At 42.7% G+C, this 22,273-nt stretch overlaps 1 protein-coding gene across 4 annotated transcripts; it reads left to right on the top strand.

The window, feature by feature from the left end:
* Positions 1-2,424: 2,424 nt before the first annotated feature.
* On the top strand, positions 2,425-21,938 carry mms22l (MMS22-like, DNA repair protein). Of its 4 annotated transcripts, none has more exons than XM_020607972.1 (26): positions 2,425-2,475; positions 3,204-3,401; positions 3,735-3,860; positions 4,123-4,175; positions 4,340-4,427; positions 4,566-4,743; positions 5,005-5,098; positions 5,229-5,359; positions 5,584-5,697; positions 5,792-5,968; positions 7,772-7,834; positions 7,956-8,075; positions 8,387-8,622; positions 10,681-10,897; positions 11,037-11,326; positions 15,401-15,582; positions 15,953-16,103; positions 17,456-17,592; positions 18,362-18,504; positions 18,708-18,864; positions 19,008-19,153; positions 19,336-19,547; positions 19,876-20,042; positions 20,662-20,758; positions 20,932-21,099; positions 21,261-21,938. In XM_020607972.1, exons 2-26 carry the CDS (start codon positions 3,229-3,231, stop codon positions 21,334-21,336), a joined length of 3,696 nt encoding a protein of 1,231 aa, XP_020463628.1. In that variant the 5' UTR covers positions 2,425-2,475; positions 3,204-3,228; the 3' UTR covers positions 21,337-21,938. The 4 variants fall into 4 exon arrangements, with proteins under 4 accessions (XP_020463628.1, XP_020463630.1, XP_020463627.1 ...); XM_020607974.1 differs by lacking the exon at positions 2,425-2,475 and adding an exon at positions 2,495-2,604 and having other exon boundaries at positions 11,040-11,326; XM_020607971.1 differs by lacking the exon at positions 2,425-2,475 and adding an exon at positions 2,495-2,604.
* The last annotated feature ends 335 nt before the right edge of the window (positions 21,939-22,273 follow it).

Raw genomic sequence — 22,273 nt, 5'->3', positions numbered from 1 at the left:
ATTCGCCCAGAGGAGCTGGAGGAAGTGTCTGGAGAGAGAGAAGTCTGGGCATCTTTGCTTAGACTGCTGCCCCCGCGACCTGGTTCTGGATAAGTGGAGGAAAATGGATGAATGGATGGATGGTAACCTATAACTTCTGTGGCTCTAGTCAGTGTGTTTTGTTTTCATCAGTACTTGTTATCATATCAAACTGAGTAATAAGCAATGCTGAAGTGTCCTTGGGCAAGGTAACAAAACCTTATGTACATGAGATGTCCATAACCTCTGAACTTTTCATGGGTCAGGGCACAAGAAAGGCAAATTTTATCATAATGACCAGTTAAAGCCTCTATACACCTCTGATACACATCCACTAGTGTTTTCAGTTATTTAGACTGATTAGAGGTTGTTAGCACTGTTGCCTCACAGCAAGAATGTTCCAGGTTCGAGCCTCAGCCAATCCGGGGCCTTTTGATGTGGAGTTTGCATGTTCTCCCTGCGCCTGCATGGTTTCTCTGCGGGTACTCTGGCTTCCTCCCACAGTCCAAAGACATGCAGATTAGGTTGATTGGCAACTGCGAATTGTGTGTGTGTGGTTGTCTGTCTCTAAGTGTCAGTTCTGTGAGAGACTGTAACTTGTACAGGGTGTATGTACCCTGCCCGCGACCCTGTTCAGGATAAGCAGTATCGATAATGGATGGATGGATGGATATATGAAGCTGTGTGACCTCAGCTAACAGGCCTTTTTTCACCTTAGATATTTTGAAGTGTTATAGCAAAAAAGGAATGGAATGCACTCCCTAGTCCCTTACTCTGTAGCCAAAATACTCTGTATCAAGTACAAACACACACACACACACACACACACACACACAGCCTGGACCAATTATTGCCATGGATGTATGTGAACATTTCCATTTCACATTATATAGAACACTGCAAATGCATAATCTTGCTTGTGTTAACATTGTGTTTAGTTCTTTACCAAGGATTCAGGATTTATTTTTCACTTGCCTGCTCCTTCCATTGCATGAGTGCTAATTAGGCAGAAATGGGAAACACCTGTGTGGGTGTAGTATTGCTCTGGTTATTACTTCATTATACAGTTATCCATATGCTGGCTACAATATTCTTTCCTTTACACACCTGCTTATCAGGAAGCTTCAGACGTCTGCAAATAGCCTAATAACAACTCTAGGTTACTTAACATAGACTAATCAAGTCCCATTGCAGCCATCATAGACATCAAATCCTTTCATGCCTTGGTGATAATAGACTACACAAGGGGAGGTGGATTTGTAACTATAGCTCCATTCAGAGAATGGTCTGAGTCAAGTTTCCAGTTACCACACTGTTAGTCCTAAGACTTGAATTGTCGCAGATAAGAAAGTCCTACCTGGTTCAGTGTATCAAAGCCAGGAAAAGAGTCTGCATCTCAGGGAGAGGGAAGGGAAGGGAATGAAACAGGTTCATCTCATCCATCCATGTAGCTACTACAGTGTTGTCAAACGATTGAATTGGTTTGTGGCGTAGGGGCAGGGGAAAGAAGCATTTACCTTTCTCATCCTGGCGACAGAGCCTTCACACAGACGAACTGCCTCCTGTTGAAAGCAGAGGAGGAGGTCGATGCGTCGTAAAGAAAGAAATCTCCAAGCGCGTCTATTTTTATTGTCTCCACTGACTCCTGGCTAATAAAACGTGCGAATTAGAGCACGCAAATTACCGCATCACGAGCATATCTCTTATTAACTGGACAAGTCAGACGTGCAGATATAACCATTTATAAGTCGACAAACGAGCACATCCTCAACGCGTGGTGGAAAGGGGGATTTTGTAAAGATGAGAATGCATTACAATGCAAGAAATGGTGTGATGGCGAGAGGGACTGTTGGGAGATCTGCATATGGAAATTAGGGTTAGCGTGCATAAAAGTCCTACTTAAATCGCAGCATTATTTTGTATTAATTTGTGCGGGATCCTGCAGTGCTACTGAGAGGGACGAGAAGTGACTTTGCCATATAGAAAAGTCTTGCGTGAAGCAGGCGCTTATAGCCTATTTAACTATTAGTAACAGGAACGTGCTAAAACATGTTTTAATCATATTTTAGACATGGGGTTGAAGCCTTTATTTCACTTGTGGTGTAAATTAAACGTTGACTTTAACTCCTGTGGTATCTGTCCAAAAGCAGTAAATAGATTTTTTTTTTGTAGCTATTTAAATTAGTTTTGGTCTCATGAGGGTGAAAACTGAGCTCAGCGCTGTCAGTGTGAAGTAAATTAAGCAGAAAGCAATTTGCCCTTTAACTACAAACCTCTTGAGAATTAAAGACAGTGAAACAAGTACAAAGCCAAAGAAAAATGAGCACAACACTTTTTTACGATCACCACACATTGCACTGAGAAATAAAACGACGAAGGAAGCGCTGAGCAGTGAAACCTCTTGATGCAACAGGGCCACGCCCACTGTGAAACTTCGGACCAATCACCGGGCGCAGGGTGAGTGTGCGCATACGTAGTTTGAACGCGCGGGAGAAACAGATAGAGCAAACAATGACAGCGGTATAATCCTTATAATTTGGTTCATATTTGCGGAATATACCATCACACAAGAAGCCGACATACGAGGTTAGTCAGTGTTTCAGTAAGCGGGGTTGTGTTTAGTTTTATATTCAGACACTTCAGTTTATTGACGCCAGCTTCATTCAAAATAAGCGCAGCAATACTAAAATGTTAGCTAAGTTAACTATTGACTTACATGACATGTAGGCTGCGTAATAAGGTGTAGTAACGTTAGCTAGCGATTCTAGTGCTGTTATTTAAGCCAGCTGTTTGTAGTTTTAAAGTAAGGAGACATCATTTGACAGATTTTGAAGTGACAGCCTCAGAGACCGCCGAGTAACATTAGAACAGCTGTTTGACCTACTATTATGGTATTAGTCATACTTGACTTGTTATTTTGTGTACTGGATTGTCATTTTCTGTAACGTTGCATATACGTAGTGGTATATGTATATTTAAGCGACATATTGCTTTAAATATGCATTTACGCTGTATAACGGAACTTTACATCTATCACATCACTTTTGGGTGATAACTCAGTTATCCACCCATTATTTATACCGCTTATCCTGGAGGGGGGAGGGAGGGGGGGCAATTGGCTGGAGCCAATCCCAGCTGACAATGGGGGAGAGGAACACAGTTATAATAATAATATGTTATTACAGGTGGTACTGATTCTGCACTCACAGGATGGCAGACGACTTCAGCCAGTCCCTCACTCCACCAGTCTCACCCTTTGCAGCAGATAGCCTGTATGGGCTGACTCCAGCCCCACCACCATGCTTTTGTTGCTCTGAAACACAGGACGACCCAACTGGAACACTCCCCACAGAGGGGTACACTGCTAGAGGCTCCCTGAAACGGTATAGTCACTGCCTGCCAGTCCACCTAATCACAAAAAACGTATTTCTCCACTTGGAGGTCAACAGTTTTCACTCTACCTATTTTGTGCCAGAGAAATAGCCCCAGTGCAAACTGCTGGCTGCAACATCTGTGGATTATCCAGAATAACTGGATCATTTTTTTCTGGAAACACACATTGCTGTTTGTTTTGCTTTTCCAAAGGTCAGTTTTGATGCTATGAGCACCACAAATGAAATTTCAGTTACATCCATTGTAATGGTAGCAGAATTCTCAGCTGAGAAAAAAAAACTGTAAATAAAGTCTTAATTGATGTGAATGTGTTCTCTCTGTAGGTTGCTGTTGTGTCTTGACCCAGCCCCTGCAGATTATGAGACGGACACAGTGGAGATTTTTGGCTTTACCTGGGTAACAGAGACAGCACTGGTGGAATCTACAAAGCTACTGTTTTGTCTGTTCAGGTACACCAAAATGTAGAACAGATTGTGGTTAAGTTTGCTTTTTTTTTGTGAATTTGTATTTCTGCTGCCACCCTAATGTTAAGGTCCCTTTTTCCAGCAGCAGTTAAAGCTTAGTGCAGTAGCTTAGACACAGTAGGTCTTTCACAGTAGGTCTAATCTATATTTAATTTATAATGAATTATTAATTGAGAGTTTCTATTTATCTGCCATGATTCATTCACATAGAAATCAGTGGTCTTATTTGCATTTTGTTATATTTTAGACAAAGGGTTTACAGGTTGGAGACCTTGGTGCAGTCCAGCTCACATGACTTTGGTAAGCTTGTATATATACATGTAATTCACAGTCAAACTATTATTAGGTTATTAATTGAAAAGTTGAGTGTGTTCCTTTAGACATATCCAAGTATTAATCTGGTTCTCTTAATATTCAGCTTTCCAGCTGTTCCATATAATGACTACATTCATCATGTGTTTTAGGTCAAGGAGGGAACCTCCACTACGAAGCAGAAGACCTCAGACAACAGTGTGTTTCATTTCTTCAGTATGTCAAAGTTTTTGTACACAGGTAATTCTACATAATTAATGATAACATTGGCAGCACTTTTTAAAATGGTTTTATCTGTATTATAATGTCATGTATTCTCCTGCTTTTACCGCATTTGATTTTTATTTTTGACATGCATTCCTCATTATGTATGTTCAGATATCTGGAACCTTCTAGCTCCTTGGATGCAGGCCCATCCCACCTCTATGAGGAACTGGAAGCTCAGCTCCCTTCTTTTCTTCTGGAGGAGCTGTTTGGCATCACTCTCCTCATTGGACGACTCAAAGATCTGCCTGCCAATGTTCAGAGTGCCTTCACTATGCAGAACTATGGAAAGGTACTGCTGAATATGAGTTAGCCTTCATAGATCTGACTCTAGCACAGAAAAAGCATACATTACATGGGCATCAAGCTATACCGTGAAGGGGACAGGGCTTGTACAAAGGTGCAACAAAAAGCGCATATGGCATAGCTGTAGTTAGAAAATCATGTAAACTGTTAAGAGGAATTTTTTTCATAGCCTTTACCTACTAGTTCTCACTATCCATATGTTTTTCCATTATTGACACTGAACTGGGCTCTCTGCATTCTTTGACAGATTTTTCCTCCCTCTTGGCATTTGCTACACCTTCATCTTGACATCCACTGGTCAGTCTTGGAGATCCTCCACCTACTTGGTCACAAGATGCAAGGTATGTGTCTGCTTGCACCAGGATACTCAGAAAGAAAAAATATTGAAATGTAAAATGGGTGTTTTGTGTATTATATTGAATCATAATGATAATAATGACTTTTTGTAATTTGACCTGTTCTCCACTCCAGGCCAGGTGGTGTACGCCCACCAGTTTGTGAACCTGACAGGCGAGAACCTAACTGATACCAGTCTGTTTGAAGAACACCTGTGCAGTCTGCTCTGTGATCTCACCAGTCTAGCCATAGGCAAATACAGCAAGGTGGGCGGCTGTCCACAAATCATTACATGCTACCGTTGAGCTCCACCAGTGGTATTATTAGCTGAAATATCACTGTGATTCTGATGTATTTACAACTTTTAGTGCCCATTTAGAAGAAACTGGTTGGAAGCTGTGTGGAGCAAGCTGTCTACCAAAAATATTTATTGTAAAATAGAGCTGCAGTTGGAAGCTTACTGAGTTAAATGGATCCTGCTGATTTCTAGGTAAGGCCTACCGAGGCTCTAAGCAGCCATCACTACCTTTGCTCCTGCACCAAAGAGCTGTGGGTCCTTCTCATGCACCTACTGGAATACAGGAATAAAGTGCTGCACACACAGGTAAAGCAAGTGCACACATGTTCACAGTCACACAATTAAATATGATTGTGTCTGTACTAAATTGGCCAATGTGTGTTTCCCATTATCCCCTCAGTCATTTTGGAGCTATATGAGCTCATTGCTGAGGCCCCTGGTCTCAGGGAAGCCTGCAGCAGAACAGTTCCACGGCCTCCCCACTCACTGTAAAGACCCTCTGGGGTTCACTTGGTGGCTGGTCACACATTTGGCAATGTTAGGCCAGTACAGCTGTAATGGCTTGATCCAGAATGAGGTAAGAAGCTGAGAATCATAATATTCTTACCTGCAGATGTTACACTGCATAAAACCTGGGTGTATTATAGGGTTACCATAGGAAATACTGAGAGATGTATTTCTGGCAATTTGAACTTTGTTTAAAATATCTGAAACATATAATATGCACTTGGTTTATCTAAACCACATGTACCTCTAATTCATCTACATTCATTGATAACTGATGTTAGACTCATCCTAAATCTAAGCATTAATCCCTCCATCAAATATGGTCAGCTTTGATTCGAAACATTAGAAGAATTTAGTTTTAACAATAATGTAATACTATATTTTGACATCGACTTCACCTTAGTGAATTCTTCATTGGACTGAAGTTGTAGTTCAGATAAAGATACTGTATTTTGTCACTCATCTTACTGCCACAGTAAGATACACATTTCAAATTTCACATTTTATATATCAATATTTGAAACAGCTTCGCTTTATATTTATTCCATGTAAAAACTGCATCACTAATACCAAGCAGCAGGGTTAGCAGATTTATTTCTGTAGTCAGACTCAAAATCATGTTGAGCTTACAAGAAATTTCATATCAGAAGTTCAGGATTTTATGACAGGACCATAGGCAATGTGTGAGGCTGTCCAGAGGCATGAATTTACTGTACCCACTGGGTCCTACATGCACCCTATGATTTATCTTGAGTTGCAGAGCCTTAGTTCTGTTACAAATACTTATTGAGAATGAGTTTATTCAGACATCTTCCTACATTTACATTGCTATTTGAGTGTTCCTTTTCCTGAGTCTTCCTTAACTGCCCAGTGTTAGTGTTTGAATAGTCTCTGAGAGTATCATAGAGAGTATTGTCTTTGGATATGTATATATAGTTTTCTATTTGTGACAGACTGCAATTATGAAGTAATTTAGTGTCCCTTCATACATGATCCCTTATTTGTAAGTATCTGAAAAAGTCCTTTTAAGGAATGTTATGTTGCTCAGATATTTTTTCAAAGCACACTGGGGTTGGCCCTTCAGTTAGATGGTATAAGCAGTCCAAACCAATAATCACCCACGAGTCCATTATTGGGCTAAGGGCTGAGGTCAGCTTGTCCCTGCCTTCCAAATGTCTGGCCGCTCCCCATGCTTTGGCTGTGTTAACCACGACATGGTTATCACAGCACGTTGTACTTGTTTTAGGCTTTTGAAAAATAATAGGTTTTACAAGGGGTATTTTCATGGTGTAACTTTTATATCTTACCAGATTGAATGAGAGTCTGGGTACATCCAACAAGCTATGAAACGTAAATGAGCACTCAGCTGATATTTCCTAATGTCAGATAGATTGTCCTCCTTGGCCTGTAATTGAAGTGTGGAAATTTTTAGGTGTTTTTTTTTTCTATATAAAAGAGCTGAATTCCCTATTATAATTGAGAAAAAAGGACTGCCATGTTCTGCAAGGGGGTCTTCAATTTTGGCATAAGTGTCCACTTGGACTCAAGGATCAACTAGATTTTGGTAATTGAAGGTCAAAGGTCAAGGTCAGTGACCTCATCTCTGTCCCATTCCCATGAATTTGACTGGTTGGCGGAGGCATATGTCTGTAAAGCGGTCATTCTGGTTTAGAAATAATTTTGGCAGTAACAAGTCATTAGAAAGCAGGTAGTCTGATATCAGGTCTGATCTATTTTAGCCTTAATTATACAGGTGACAAAACTACCATTTCATAGATATTCTCACAATTAATCTTTACAGTATGATTAATAACTATTGATATGTGTTGTTTGTTATTTTAAATACTACATCTTGCTTTGGCTGCATCCACAGAAACATCTGAAGCATAACTGGGCTTTTGTTGAAGAGTTGCTCAAGTTATCTTGTAACCCCAAGGTCAGCACTACTTCCATTAATGACTTATTTTTAACCTTAAAAAATGTATGGTTTATTTGAAATACACTTTTAGTAGCTATGTATTAAACCGAGCAGCACTCATTTGTGTGTGTAATAACAGGGAGGTCTAGCAGAGGAGCAGATTAGGATGCATGTCCACTGCTGTCTCAGTCTCCTTCTGCTGTGGGAACCGAGCACCAGCGCCGTCTCCATACTGTGGGACTATTACAGCAAGAATCTGGTGAGGACAAACCTCTACATGGTCTAATAGATAATAAAAGTTGCACAAATATGATATGTTACTGTGCCTCAGTCATTTCTGCTACAATCCTACCACATTCAGCTCGGGTTTTTTGAGATGATATATCATGTATTTTGTCCCGGGCTTCATTGTTCCCCTTTTGCTTTGCTGCTGTCATTTTAGCAGCTTTACTCTACATGAGGAAATAAGGGGTTATTGTCATGTTATTAAGTAGGTTGCTAAAACTGGCCATGCCAGACATTTTCCAACGACCCCACATAGTTACATCATCTTCTGTTCCTTTGCTCCAGAATGCCTCATTCTCTGTGCCCTGGCTCGGGATGTCTGGTCTGGGCACTTTGTGCAAGACACCTCTGGCTCTGTTGGAGCAGGCCCACAGCTGCTGCTGCCCTTCTCCCCTCCAGTCTCCAGGACACACCCAACTCTACCGCTCAGCCAACTCCTTCCACATCTTCCTTCGACTGTTGGCCCTGTGCCTTGCCCAGGACAGGGCTGGTGGAGTCCCACAGAGACAGATCAAAGGAAGGTATGAATGGAGAGAAGTCTTAAGAGGCTTTGTAGTTCTTGTTCCTTCACATTCACCATGAAAACTATGTTTCACAACCACCCAGTTAACTTAACACCATATATAGAGCATATAGGTTTTTGGGGGGTGGTGCAAAATGTTTAATTATATTGGGTCTAAGATCTGTGAGGTTCCTTTTTCCCTTGATCTTCTAGTGTGTGATGTCTATAGTGTGATATGTTTGGATTTGTGTGTGTGTGTGGGGGTGCATACTTGCATGAATACACAAACGGCATGTGTTTGCACACTATCATACATTTCTGTCTTGTTTGTGTGTGTGCCAGGTGCACTGCATTTTCCCAGTGTGTCTTTGATATTTACTCAGGCCCCCCAGTGGAGCAGGTGTCTCAGGAGTCAACCACCTGCTATTCAGAACAGACTGGAGCCAAGGAGCCTCCTACTGATGCACACACACACACTGCACCTGCTTCAGAGTGTGTGAGGCTATTGGATAGAGGGAGAGCGTGTGTCTTTGTGAGGGAAAGTAAGAAAGAGGAGAGAAAAGATCACAAGCGGATGTGCACTGCAGAACCGAGCACCGGACCATTCTATATCCCAGGCCGGCTGGGTTGAGGCAGCCATAAATAAATCCGCCTAATGACTTCCCTCTGTCTGGAATGTGCTCAGTAGCACTGCAGACATGGAGGCTAATTAGCTAACGAGCATGGCGGTTAATTCGCCTTAACAAAGCTGCTTTGGTTTCCAACGCGGATAGAGAGAGGAGCAGGGGGATGTGGGTGGTAGGCAGTCTGGCAACAGCCAGGCTGGACTGGGACAGGTCCAGATTCTTTCCCTCCACTTCTCCACCAAAACTATCACCACTACCTCCTCACCCTCAGGAGTCATGAGGCGTGCAGACTGCATCGCTCCAAAGTTTCGGCATCATTCCCACTCTTGCCCAGGCACTGTGGGACACCTGTGACGACTGCATTAATGGGATCAACTGTGAGCATGTTGATCTCCAATGGCGGGAGTTAGAAGCATCTGCTTGCCTCCGGGAAAAAAAGAAGCTGTCCAGAATAAACAAACAGACAGGTTGGGAGAACACAGAAAATCCTCACGGAAGCCTCCTAGTCATCCCAATGCACTGCTTATATCCCTGTTACATATTACCCATTTATCTATGTAATCTCCCTTTTCTCCCTCTGGCTGCATGCTTGGCCACCTTCTTCTTTTATAGTCCTCTGCAGTTGAAACTAAAGACTTTGGTTTTAACCTGGCCTTTATCAATTTCTCTCTTGTTTTTCTCCACTCCTTATATATCAGTCTTACTTCTTACACTGAGTTTGTCTTGGGATGGTGGCTGTTTGTGTTTTGACCCAAACAGTGGCTCTACTCACCTGTGTGGGCTGCATCAATGTTTGGGAGGTGGGGTGGGCTCTAGCCTTCTGTGTTTTCCTGCCAGACGAGCAAACAGCAAGCTGAATGTGTGGCAATGCGTGTGTGTGTGTGTGTGTGTGTGTGTGTGTGTGTGTGTGGTTTTATTGATCTCTCTCTGGTGTTGCAGTAAATTGGTTTGGCTGTAGAGAGAGGGACCAAGCGCCTACTGCTGTGTGTCTGAGTGTCTCTGACATTTAACATGATCTTTAAAGGCATTTCTCCACAGTGCCTGCAGGATCTAAAAACGTGCTGGGTGGTTCTCTATTCTTCCTCCCTCTCTCGCTTTCTCTTGCTCTCTCACCCACATGCACTGGACACACTTAGGCCGGGCAGCCCGGCTTCTCCCCTGGAGTGTGATACAGGCAGGTGGTGGGGTGCATGGTGGGAGTGGAAAGTTCAGTTAGTCAGCAGTTTCAGAGAACAAATCACCTCTGATGAGTTGGTCAGTGGAAGTAAAGAAATCATTGAAATACGATTTAAAAAACAGCTATTTAACCTTGTTCTCCCAGATTAAAGGATATTGTAAAGAGCACACACTCTAATCTGTCTGTGGCCACCTTTTCCTCTAGCTGTCCATCTTTTGTGCCAGGCTTTAAAGCCTTTGATTTTGCATACCTTCACTATCCATTGTGTTTCCAGGATTTACTCCAAGTTCTTCCCAAAGAAGATGCAGGAGTTGTCGGAGGCAGGCCTCATGAACTTCCTGCTGCTGTTTCTGGTGGTGGCCCACCAGGTAGACCTGGAGGATGTAGCCAGCAGAGTCTCTGAGCTGTTAGGCTTCCTTCCCTCTAACTGCCCCCTTGGGCATCGCACCTTGGTTTGGAGGGGACACCTATCACTGCTGTTGCTGTTCCAGGTATGTTTGCTAAACGAAAAAGAAATGTTTACCAAATTAATGTGTAACTTTATCGGTACAGGCCAGGCATACAGCAAACTTTTTTTAAACTAATTTCACCAGTTTATATATTTGTAACATTATGTGACCTTTGTTCCAGAAGAGGGGTCTGGACGTGGGTGCCCAGGCTAGCTGGGTGGCTTGCTCCTTTAATGAGACAGCCAAAGAATTCTACAATAAGGACACCGAGGTATCTCGCAGACTTGCCCTCTGGGGACCGCTTGGCTCCTATCTGGAGGGTGTGACCGAGGTGTTTGAGACGAGCACCAGTCTCACTCTGTCGGAGGAAAAGCTGCTAAACGAGGGATTTGACTGGTTGCTGCCTGCTTGCCACCAGTCAGAGCTGAATTCTGCCCTGGGCTTTCTGCAGATTGTCCTTGCCCAGCTAAGGTGAGACAGCCGGTGTAAATATTCACCAGCTCCTAGGTATCTCAGTTTCTCTCAATTTTTTCTTTACTGATAACTGCTCCCTCATAGACACATTCAGACAAATGTTTTCTGTGCCAAGGCCAAGCTAGGCTTTTATTAAAATCTGATAAGTGGCCACAGCAGAGGAGAGTGATCTCTTCTGCTCATCCCAACCCAGAGTCAACTCATGTCTCATACTGACAATAGCTGGATTGTGCTGTTAGCAGGAGTGAATGTCTGTAAAGACCTTGTGTGGTGTTGAGGCCCCTGATTGTCTCAAGAGGTCTAGTGGCCCCCGGGTCACCCTCACCAGGTGCTGCCAGAGCCCTGAGTAGAATTACAGACCCAAGGGACCCTCCATGGACCCTCCTGTGGTCATGGGGCCAGCAGTAGTGCAGTGGGTGTGTTGAGAGACTGTATCAGGATGAGTTCAGTTGTAGGACACGGGTGTTTGTTACATGAGCAACCCCAGCCGAAGGTCAGAGCGCCACTGTTGAAACAGTGCCTGTTTATGCTGGGGGAGGAGGAGGTGGGAACAGAGGCGACAGTAGATAGAAGTCAGGTGAAACTGTAAAGTTATGGAGTGAGAAATGATGTGTGATCTTGTGGTGCACAGTAAATTCATCTCAGCTAAATCAAGTGTTAAAGACCTTGCTGTCATTTTGCTTGCCAGTCTTTACTTTTGCAGTAATGTTTACTCTCCATTAAAACATAAAAATAGTGAGTAGTATTTAATATGCTTAAAGTATTATTGAAATTTTGAACATCTGACTTAGCTTGCCTAAATTTATTTATGATGGCAGTGTCATCACAAAGTGTGCAACAGAAACCAAGTGCTAAGATTAACTTAGAAAAGTAAAGTCAAGCAAGTACAAGGGCTGGGTAACAAAGTGGTTTGATGCTTGTGCTGATATAATACAGTTCTTTTTACCTTACATTTAGAAATAAACCTTTTTTTTTTCCTACAAAACTCTTATTTTCATTTGAAACAAGCCAACTCTTTCAAATATAAATCCTGTTTACATATATCGCTGTGTAAGAACACTGCTCTAATAAAATATTTAAAATTGTTAGTTATTATTAACCTGGACTAACCGATTAACAAAACGGGAACACAGTGCTGGCATATTAGCACCTCAAGTTGTTATTCCATCAGTTGCCATCGTATCCGGCTACCTGGGTAATGTGCACTAGATTCAAAATTTACTCTCCTTTAATTTCTATTGCTAAGTACTCCACTATGATCACCAAGTAGTTGCTTCCATTGTCATTCATTTGGGTTTTTTTTATTATCAGTTGCTGGAAATGGCACTGATGATAGCGGAGAGTGGGAAGAGTTCTGGCCCACAGAACCAACACAATGAGCTGAAAGATGCTAACGTGCTCCATAGAGCTGAGGGGAACTGCGGCGTTAAAATCATCTGTGAGTTCATCAGTGACACCTTCCACATTAGTCATTCCATCAACCGTTGATATGAAAATATTGATGGTAGCAGCTTTATATCAGAAGGTGGTCAAAGATTATGCAAAGAGGATCTGAGTAAGCATTCAGTGCCAAATGTAGCACTTGATATTTTTCGATATTCATTGCCGCAGACACGGCAGTAGGTTCCATAAAAGCATTTATATTCAACCCTATGTAGTACATACCATATCCCTGGTTTTGCTGAAATGCATGTGATTTTTTTTAAAGTGTCTGTCAGCCCCTATATATACTTTGTTCTTGTGGCATTTAGTAAGCACCAAAATTATTACTGCAACCACTACTTTATACTTGCAGTATTTACATCTATCCATCTATTATCTATACCACTTATTCTTGAACGGGGTCATGGGGGTGCTGGAGCCAATCCCAACCGACATTGGGCAAGAGGCAGGGTCCACCCTGGACAGGTCGTCATTCTATCACAGGGCTGACATGTAGACAAACAGCCACACACACCCACATTCACTCCTAGGGGCAATTTAGAGCCACCAATCAACCTAAGCTGTGGGAGGAAGCTGGAGTACCCGGAGAGAACCCATGTAGGCACAGGGAGAACATGGAAACTCCACACAGAAAGGCCCCGGGCCGGTCTGTACTCGGAACCTTCTTGCTATGAGGCGACAGCGTTAAGCACTGCGCCACCATGCTGTCCCTATACTACTTACAATAGGTGATAAATTAACTGAAACACTAGAATAAGGACATTGTAAAGTTAAGTGTTACCAAGCACTCTCACTGTTCTATGTAGGTATATGATTGCCTTTATTCTCCAGTGTATATGTTCCACTCTCTCCACCCTGCCCACACACCAAAAGTGAAACACTAACCCAAGTGTACTGCTCTCTTATTTCAATGCCGGTCTCTCATAACACGGTATGTCATTAGATTCACTAATTCCCAAACTTCCCATCTCAGATCTTGGGGTTGGAGGGCATACATTTGCACATTAATGGCCAAGGAGAGAGAAAGAAGAAGAGAACTCCCAGAGGCCCTCTGTGTTATGACCCGGACAGACACTGACCCATTTAACCAAATAAAGAAATACCATGCTCTCTCTTTCCAATTGGCCCTGCCAAATTAAACATAATTCTTCGGCCTGGCAATTCTTTGTGATTAATTCCGTTTTTGTGAAACAATTAATGGGTAATTTTGTCGCCTGGCAAATTTAGCTTGTGCATCATCATGTCTATTAAGAGCCATGTGGAATCTGTACACATTAAGAGAATTATTCTGCCAATGGCTGAGGCAGTGGTGGGTCTGAACGTTCACTCTTGATAGCGATTGCCATGGTGCTGAGGCAAGAAGCCAGTCGCAGGCATAATTCCTGTCCGATTCCTTCCCATGACCCTTTGCTGTGGGAGGGTGGGGGTGGCTCTCTTCAGTAGCTGATGAGGTGAGCCGGGAATGGCACACTCTGTTGGAACGGTTTTCAGTACAAACAATTATTTCCCATCCTCTTGGCTTGATTAAAATACAACCCCCCTATGAAGTGTTTCCCTTTAGGACCATTAAGACCATTTAGTAGATATGCTGAGTGTTTATGTTCACAGTCAGCAGCAGCAACTGTTAGGTACCTGATGAGAAATTTACAAAGTTATATATTTTGATAGAGATGTGCGAATAATATTAATGAGTAAGTGGTCATGGATTAAGATCAGCGTTTGCCTACATGTGTTTAATATGTTCCTGTCTGTCTTTTCTGTCTGCCATAATTAAAATGCTATATTTTTATTTAATAGATAGCTGGGGGAAGGGTTAAACGGGGACCCCTAAAGGTGTGTTGATGTGTGTGTGTTTGTGTGTAATACATTGTAAGAAGCTGCTGTGAGGAGGATTAAGTGGGCTCTGATGATGTCTTGTACAATGAGGGTTGATGGGTGTGAAAGGCCCATTCCAGAGTAGTAACGAGGCTAATGAATTCAGACTCTAATCGATTGTTTCAGCTCTCTCTGGATTAGATGCAACCTTGCTGGAAGGGAAGGTACCATTGAGGTGTGTGTGTGTGTGTGTGTGTGCGCCATAGTAGCAGACTAGAGTGTTTGGTTGAGGATGGGATTCAGTAGGGGTTTTGCTAGTTCCTCTTTCCTCCTTTCCCAGCACACCTCAAGCCCTGCATCCCCACACCCCCATCTGGGTGAATGAGGGGGACAGGAGGATCATCTCCAGTCTAAATGAGATTACAGCTCCTTCAGCTGCTTATCTGGGCTAATGCCAGCCACTGTGGGACTGCTGTAGTGGCTGGGGCCAGGGATGAGCCAGAAGTGCCAAAGTATAGGCTGTGTACAGGGGATCAGCATTAGGCTCTACTCTATGGCTACAATACCCTCCTCTCCTTCCACCCAGCTCTGCTCCACAGTGAAGCGCACCACCGCACCCAGTAATCCCCCAGGAGAGAAGACAGGGAAAACACATAAAGAAGTAAAAGAGAGAAACAGAGGAGCAAAAGGATTTGAGAAAGTAGGGGGCTATAAGGGTTGTACACAACAGGCAGTGTTGTGTTTGGATTTTGCATCAGTTACAGATTTGTTTACCTGCTTTCTTTGTGTGTGTTTATGTGTGTGTCCTTCCAGACGGGTCCATCAGTGCAGTGTCCAGTCAGCACTCACCTTGGCCTGGGCTGCTGTTACTCCTAATGCGGTGAAAGAGCGCCACCTAGCGGTAGCAGCAGCACTCTGGGCACACTTCTTCCCCTTCCTGCGCAGACTGTGCCTCTCGCAGACCCCTCCGGCACAGCTGGCAGATGCTGCTGCAGGTCAGAAATGCTCCCAGGGAGGAAAAAGACACTGAGTGGAAGGAAGAAAAGGCTGGAGTGAAACAGGGTGGAGAAGAGCAGGGAGAGTTTTGGGACAGCAGTTTGTGGCAGATGATACCGGTCATTTTGAATTAACACCATCATTTTACATGAAGGCGGAGAAAGCAAATGACAGTTTTAGCAGAGACAAGGCCATTAGTAGTTAGGGAGGAGGATACAATGATTTCAGGGCTGTAACGATTCAGAGAACATGGGAAAGAAAGTGTATACTCGAATAAGTCAGAACATAGCTTGTACACTGTACTTTTATCATGCATGTATCTACTTTCTAATAATTGCCACAAAAGTGACAGATTTTTATCTTTCTCAGGATTCACCCTGCTTGCCTTTGACCTGCCCAGCTCTGTCCCCCAAGACCTTCAGCCTAACCCAGTCCAGTCCATCATGCAGTGCTTTGGCTGGGACGACATGGTTCACCCACTCCTGGTGACTCGCTACCTTCCCCATCTACTCCAGAACAGGTACAGTCACACTTTCAGATCTACTCCTTGTGGCTGTACCTCAATCATAAGCCATTTTTGCCTCATCACTCTTGATGGAAAAACAGCCGCTCAGTCAGACTGGGGTGATTTACTTCTCTGTTCCTGTCAGCTGTCAAGCTTCATCATATGGTGCACCACTTGACAAAATCATTTTCTACAAGTCCCATTGGTATATTGGAAATTATATAATTAATAGATTAGACAGTGAGCGTCCTTGGTGTTATGAAAACAGGTTTCAATGAAGAAATTACACCATGCCTCTAAAGAGAATGCAAAATGTGATGCATCTTTGAAATTACACTCAAGGGTACGAAACATCGTGACTGTTTCACCCTCAAAGGTCCTCTTCAGACAGTGCTCTGTGATATTAAGGCACTACACAGGAATATAAGGACAGAACAAGGACACTGCATGTATTTTTTGTGTATTAGTACCGGCCTGCAGAGCCTCCTTTCTCTACAAATATGTGATTTCTAAAATGAGCTAATGGTTTCATTCATGTGAAAATATTATTAAATTATATTACCTCCCTCTCTCATTAAAAACCCTTAGGTCAGATGGAAAGAGGCATTTGTCTGTTTTACAGACAAGGAGATGTCAATTCTTATGCTATTTTGCATAAAAACTGTGACTTTCCATAGACAGAATACACACATCAGAATACAAAAAAATACCACTGCAGAATGATGAAGCATTAAATGTAAATTTTAACACTGACATTAATGTATCTGTGCTTACAGTATATGGCTTATGTTTAGAGGGTGGATACCCAAACCGAGCCAATGAAACCTGTCGGTACCCAGAGGTTTGGGTCGGGTTCAGACAGAAATCATGTTCGAGGTTCAGGTTGGATTCACTCACATAGGTCAAACATTAGACTAAACAGGTGTAACTGTACTTGGAAATGAATCTCTGCCTTTTCTTTAGTGTAGGCAAATTTACAGTGCTAGGCCTATAGAAAATTAAAGTGATGAGCTGGTTAAGTGCACAACACTGGTTTCCCTGATTTTAGATGCACAAGGGCCATAAAAAACATTGTACCAACTCAGCGGTTAAGTGCACAACACTGGTTTCCCTGATTTTAGATGCACAAGGGCCATAAAAAACATTGTACCAAGTCAGCTGTGTTGGGCTCAGGTCAGGTTTGGACAGAAATATGCAGCCTACTTATGTTATCCCCTTCTTTTGGGTCCTACTTCTTTCTGTCTGCATATTGTCTTTGTTTATCAGGAATGTTTGCTATTTCTTCATAGGCCAGTTAATACAGTAGTTCCTTATAACTACATTTTACATTTAAGTTCAGTGATTGCCTCTGCGTCTGTCTTTTCCAGTGAGCTGGTGTCCTCACTAAGCAGTGAGTCTGGCGTTGTGTCAGGTTCTGCACAAAGTCTGTCAGTGAGGGCCTGGTTCAGATGTGTTCTACAGCAGTACCTTCACAAGAATGCAGATGGGTTTGACAGCAGAACAGGTACTATCTATGGTACTGTAAATCTTCACCCTACAGTGTGTTGAATAAAAAATTACCCACTGTACACAGGACAGGATTTCCTCTAGGAAATTTAATTTCTGGCACAAACTCACACACAGGGCATGAAAGGTCACTGAATGTTTTGGTGAGTATGAAAGTGATGTGAATCATATGGCCTTACAGTCACCAGATCTCAGCCCAGTTGGACATCTGTGGGGGATTTTGGACCAATCTGTGCCATCATCAAAACATCAAATGAGGGAACGAATATTTTTTGGAACATGGTGTTCATCCCTCCATTAGAGTTCAGAGACATTTAGAGACGATGCCATGGTGTACTGAAGCTGTTCTGATGGAACATGGTGGTCCCACACCTTACTGAGACACTTTTTTAGCTTATGTTCATACATTTAAACCAAACTGGACACAGATATTTGTGCCATGAAGAGGTTTTTGAGCTGAAAAATTACATTGACATACTTAGAGGTAATTGCATTTTAGGTAGTAAACACAACAATCCAGAGCACCCTTTCATGCCAGGACCAAAATGTCCTCCCACAATATCTTTTTTTCCTTAAAGCCTTTTTTTTATACAAGTGTGAGTGTACTCCAAGCACAAATACTTAAAATGCATTACCGCGACTCTGCTCTAAATTAAATGTATTCTTCCAGTTTAATAAAATCTTAAATGTACCTTCTTGACTTGTATTAAGAAATATGAAATATACAATCATTTGCACACTGAGTGTATGTGCCTGCGTTCTCCCAGGGCGTGCTGTGGAGGAGCAGTTGTGTGAACTGACCCGGCTTGTCCTGAGGCTCCCTGAAGTAGAGAGTCTCCTGCAGAGAGCTGGCCTCCAGCCCACAGCCAACAGGCCTGAACCCACTACAGTCCTGGAGGTGTTTGTCAAGGTAACACATGCTCACAGGTGACAGTTATGCAGGAGTATGTTAGCAGTATCAGCAAAGTAGTTATTGTGTCTGTGTGCGTATGGAAATTTTCTGATGTATTCTGCGCATAGCACTGTCATACCTGGTCTCTTTTCCAGCAACCTGCATTGACATGCAGATGTTTTCATCAGTTCCTCTCCTTATCTGCTTGATTATGGTGTCAGGCTATAGGCAGAGTGTACAGTGGGTTGCAGGTTTTGAATGAGCGTTCAGCCATGGTGACCAGAGCTCTGAACTACATCGGAGACATCCTCAAACACATTAAACCCTGTCTGCTCAGCAAGAACCAAGAGGGATTGCAGCTAGCCTATTGGGCTGTTGGTAAGTGTAAAGCCCATATACCTCAAACACAGTGGACAACACATAAATCTTCTCGAGTTCTTTGTCTTTTTTGTTTTTACAATATGGTGCAAGTCATAGGCAGAAGTAAGGAATTAAAATTTCCTGTATTCTGTATGATCTAGGCTGCATAGTGAAGTACTGGAGCCCCCTGCTGGCCACATCTAAAGCCCAGCAGCTGCTCTGCCGCATCGTGGATGTGCTACTGCTTCCCCACAACCTCACACAGCGGGACAAAGCTCTCAGGGACAGCCTGCCATTGTATCTACAGGTTAGGACAAACGTGTACTGTACATAGACTCAGGCCTTGGACAAACAGGAAACACAGCAGGCTCTAAAGGTGTTAGGTGTTGTGAGAGGGAATCAAAATCCTCATCAAAACCCTGTCATTGCTCAGTTGTCTGTAATTTGTTCATATTTCCATTCTGACACTTTTAATGTGTTCTTGTACAGGGTTTGTTGGTGGCATCCAATGTTTCACAATCTCTCGGTGCTCACCTGAAGAAGCAGCTCCGCTCAGTTATCTACAAATACCTAGACCATTTCCTTCCTGCCTCACCTTCCATGGGCAACATCGCTAACCACCCTGTGCTTCTGGGTGCCTGTGAGGCCAGCCCGACTGCCCAGGGGGCAGCACTGAGGAGGACCGTCCTAGAGGTGCTTTGGTAGGTCCCTGGAACTAGAATCTTGTTTGCCTTTTGTATCCCAATTAACCAGCTGACTTTCCATAAATTTCCATATCCAGATTGGATTTGGATATGACTGACAAATCAATGCGTAAGGCTGACGGAAACAGACAAACTCAAACAGATTGTCATCTTAGATGTGATGTTTATTCACTTCCTGCAGTTTTAATCTCATTATTGTGAGCACATTCTTGTTGATTTGGGTTTTTTGTCTCTCATTAAGTTTCTCTATAAATACATTTCTTAAACTATGCAAATTATTTTCACAACGAACACTGGTTGGAAATGTCCCTGTCTGGTTTTACAGTGAGAGCTTCTTGCAGTTTAAAGGTCATGCCCCTCCACCTCGCCTCTCTTCAGTCCTCATGTTCCTGCTAGAGCTTCTGAGACGAAACAGCGACTCAGACCCCACCCATCTCACTCTGGCCCTCCCACCTCTGCTACGCTGTGTGATGCTGGTTAATGATCCACAGGGTGAGTGATGTTTAGCCATTACACACACACACAGAACAATCTGAAAAGTAGTTTTTCTACATCATATGTGAGTATTTTGATATAGATGGCATCTCTAGGCTCATATGGTGCTTAGTGAGGCTTGGATTGGCCTTCAGAATATGTTCGTCTCCTGTTCTAGGATCTGGGAGTCATTGTTTCCCAGCAGATGCAATCAGTTAATGCTGTGAAACTTTTCTGCATGACCCCAGATACCGCCCTCTTGTAGCAAGGGAGATGTGCCATGGTGTTGGCCCAGTGTTTCATTAAAACCAGTCAGTAACCTGAAGTTTTCTTTACTGTGGTGGTGATAACAGTATGTTTGTATTATGACTGCAGTTTTCATTAATCACAACAATTATTCTTCAGGCGCGTTTTTTGCAACTTCACTTCAGTATCAAATCAGTAAAAGCTATAATCATATTGTCATATCATATTATCAGTGAGATGATGGCAAATATATTCTTAATGCTTACATATTTTTATCAGCACTAGTTTTGGGGCAAATTACACAGAAAAAAACTTTCTGACAATCAGTTTTGTGTACAATAATCACTGAATAACTGTCTAATAATATCAGTGTGATTATTTTTTTGTGCAGTGAGGAAGACGAGCACAGATGCCATACAGCTTGTGGTGGAGCGATGCGGTGCTGCATCTACAGAGGGACCGTGTGACCAGATGATTACTGCCTTACGGTAATAGACTATAATGAATACCAATAACTAGCCACACATGTATTAGAGCTGTTTGGTGTTGTGCACAGGAATCACAAACCTTCATATAAGAACTGAAGGCACAGAGTAAATCTCTCTCTGTTGCATTGAAGCCTTCATGGTTTCCATTGTCTTTGTCACTGTGATGCTCCCAGGTCATTTGTGGAGGAGAATGAAAGCACCTATGACAGACAGGTCTACAGTGTTTTAGAGACGCTGGCTGTTTTAGATCCGTCCGTGGTTCAAGCTCTCATTCCCCACCTGTCTCTCAGTCTCAGAAACACCGAACACAAGAGAGGACAGGGCAGGAATATCGCCCTGAGGTGAGCGAGCATGTGAATCACATCCCGGAAGCCACATAGACAGTGTTCATCACCTTACACTATTTTTAAGTTGTCTAAACAATAAGGAGAATTAGAAATATTCTTTAACTGTATTTTTTATGTGTCCATTAATGTGACTACTCTGTCTCTCTGTCTAACAGGAGTGCATATAGGAAGTTGCTGTGCCTGCTTGGGGACAGTGGGCAGGCTGAAATAACCAGTTTGGAAGCAGACTGAAAAGTTTTTTTTTTCAGCTCCATGAATGTCTGAGTAGACATTTTGTTTTGGCCACATTTCTTGATTTGATCACCAGAAAGGACATGTTACAAGGGGATCTTATAAAATATGAGGCTCAAGAGCTCTAAACCATCTGTGATCATGCTAAAACCTAAACCACAGTTATAACACTGTGGAAAAAAAATACAGCATAGATAAACACAACTGGAAAATGTTTCATCAGCACTACTTAATGAGCTTTATATGTTCTTCATGCTGGAGCTCAGGATGCTCCAATCATAGACTACAAGCCTAATGTCTCCAGGTTGTATGTAAAATGTAGCTTTTGTAAAAATAAAAAAGGTGCAGATACATTATTAATGAAATGAAATGTGAAAATAAATATGAATGTGTTCACACCAGTCCCTCCATCTCTTCATCTCAGCTCTATAGCGAGTGAAGTGTGGAATGTGAGCCTTAAAGTGAGCACGGACTATTTGTACTTATACCATCAGGTGCTGGATCTCTCTCTCTACTCGCATGGCACTCTGAATTACAGATTTGATGACAGTCGTGGGCGAGCCTAAAGAGTTCAGTAGCAAAAAAAAAAAAAAAAAAAAAAACAAGTAAAGGAGAGGAGCACTGTTTGTTCCAGTTCTCTCTCTCTCATCTTTCCAAGTCACAGCAATTTCTTGCAATCCGGGTTTAGTTTGCACCTAATCACGTGAAGTCTCACTCCTGTCTCCCAGTCATCAAGTCCCATTTCCTGTCATTGCTAGTCATTTTTCAGCCTCATCAGACTGCAATGCATCCCTTCATCAGAGCAGCTTTCTATAGTGCTGTCCTCCTTCTTGCCAGCAGAATCAGGGGTGGTCGGAGAATTGATGCAGAAGGATGGCAGTTGAGGTGATAATATATTTATGGTGATTTGTATAGAGACTTAAATTGGTGTCCCTAT

Source organism: Monopterus albus, unplaced genomic scaffold, assembly GCF_001952655.1.
Source record: "Monopterus albus unplaced genomic scaffold, M_albus_1.0 scaffold90.1, whole genome shotgun sequence".
NCBI lineage: Eukaryota > Metazoa > Chordata > Actinopteri > Synbranchiformes > Synbranchidae > Monopterus > Monopterus albus.
This window is presented reverse-complemented; position numbering and strand designations above follow the sequence as displayed.

Excerpts from the sequence above, each read along its gene's own strand:
- mms22l (XM_020607972.1), top strand. The coding sequence starts at position 3,229 with ATGGCAGACGACTTCAGCCAGTCCCTCACTCCACCAGTCTCACCCTTT. Across the intron at positions 5,698-5,791 it reads ATAAAGTGCTGCACACACAG|TCATTTTGGAGCTATATGAG; the intron begins GTAAAGCAAGTG and ends TTATCCCCTCAG. Across the intron at positions 18,505-18,707 it reads TCCTGGAGGTGTTTGTCAAG|GCTATAGGCAGAGTGTACAG; the intron begins GTAACACATGCT and ends TTATGGTGTCAG.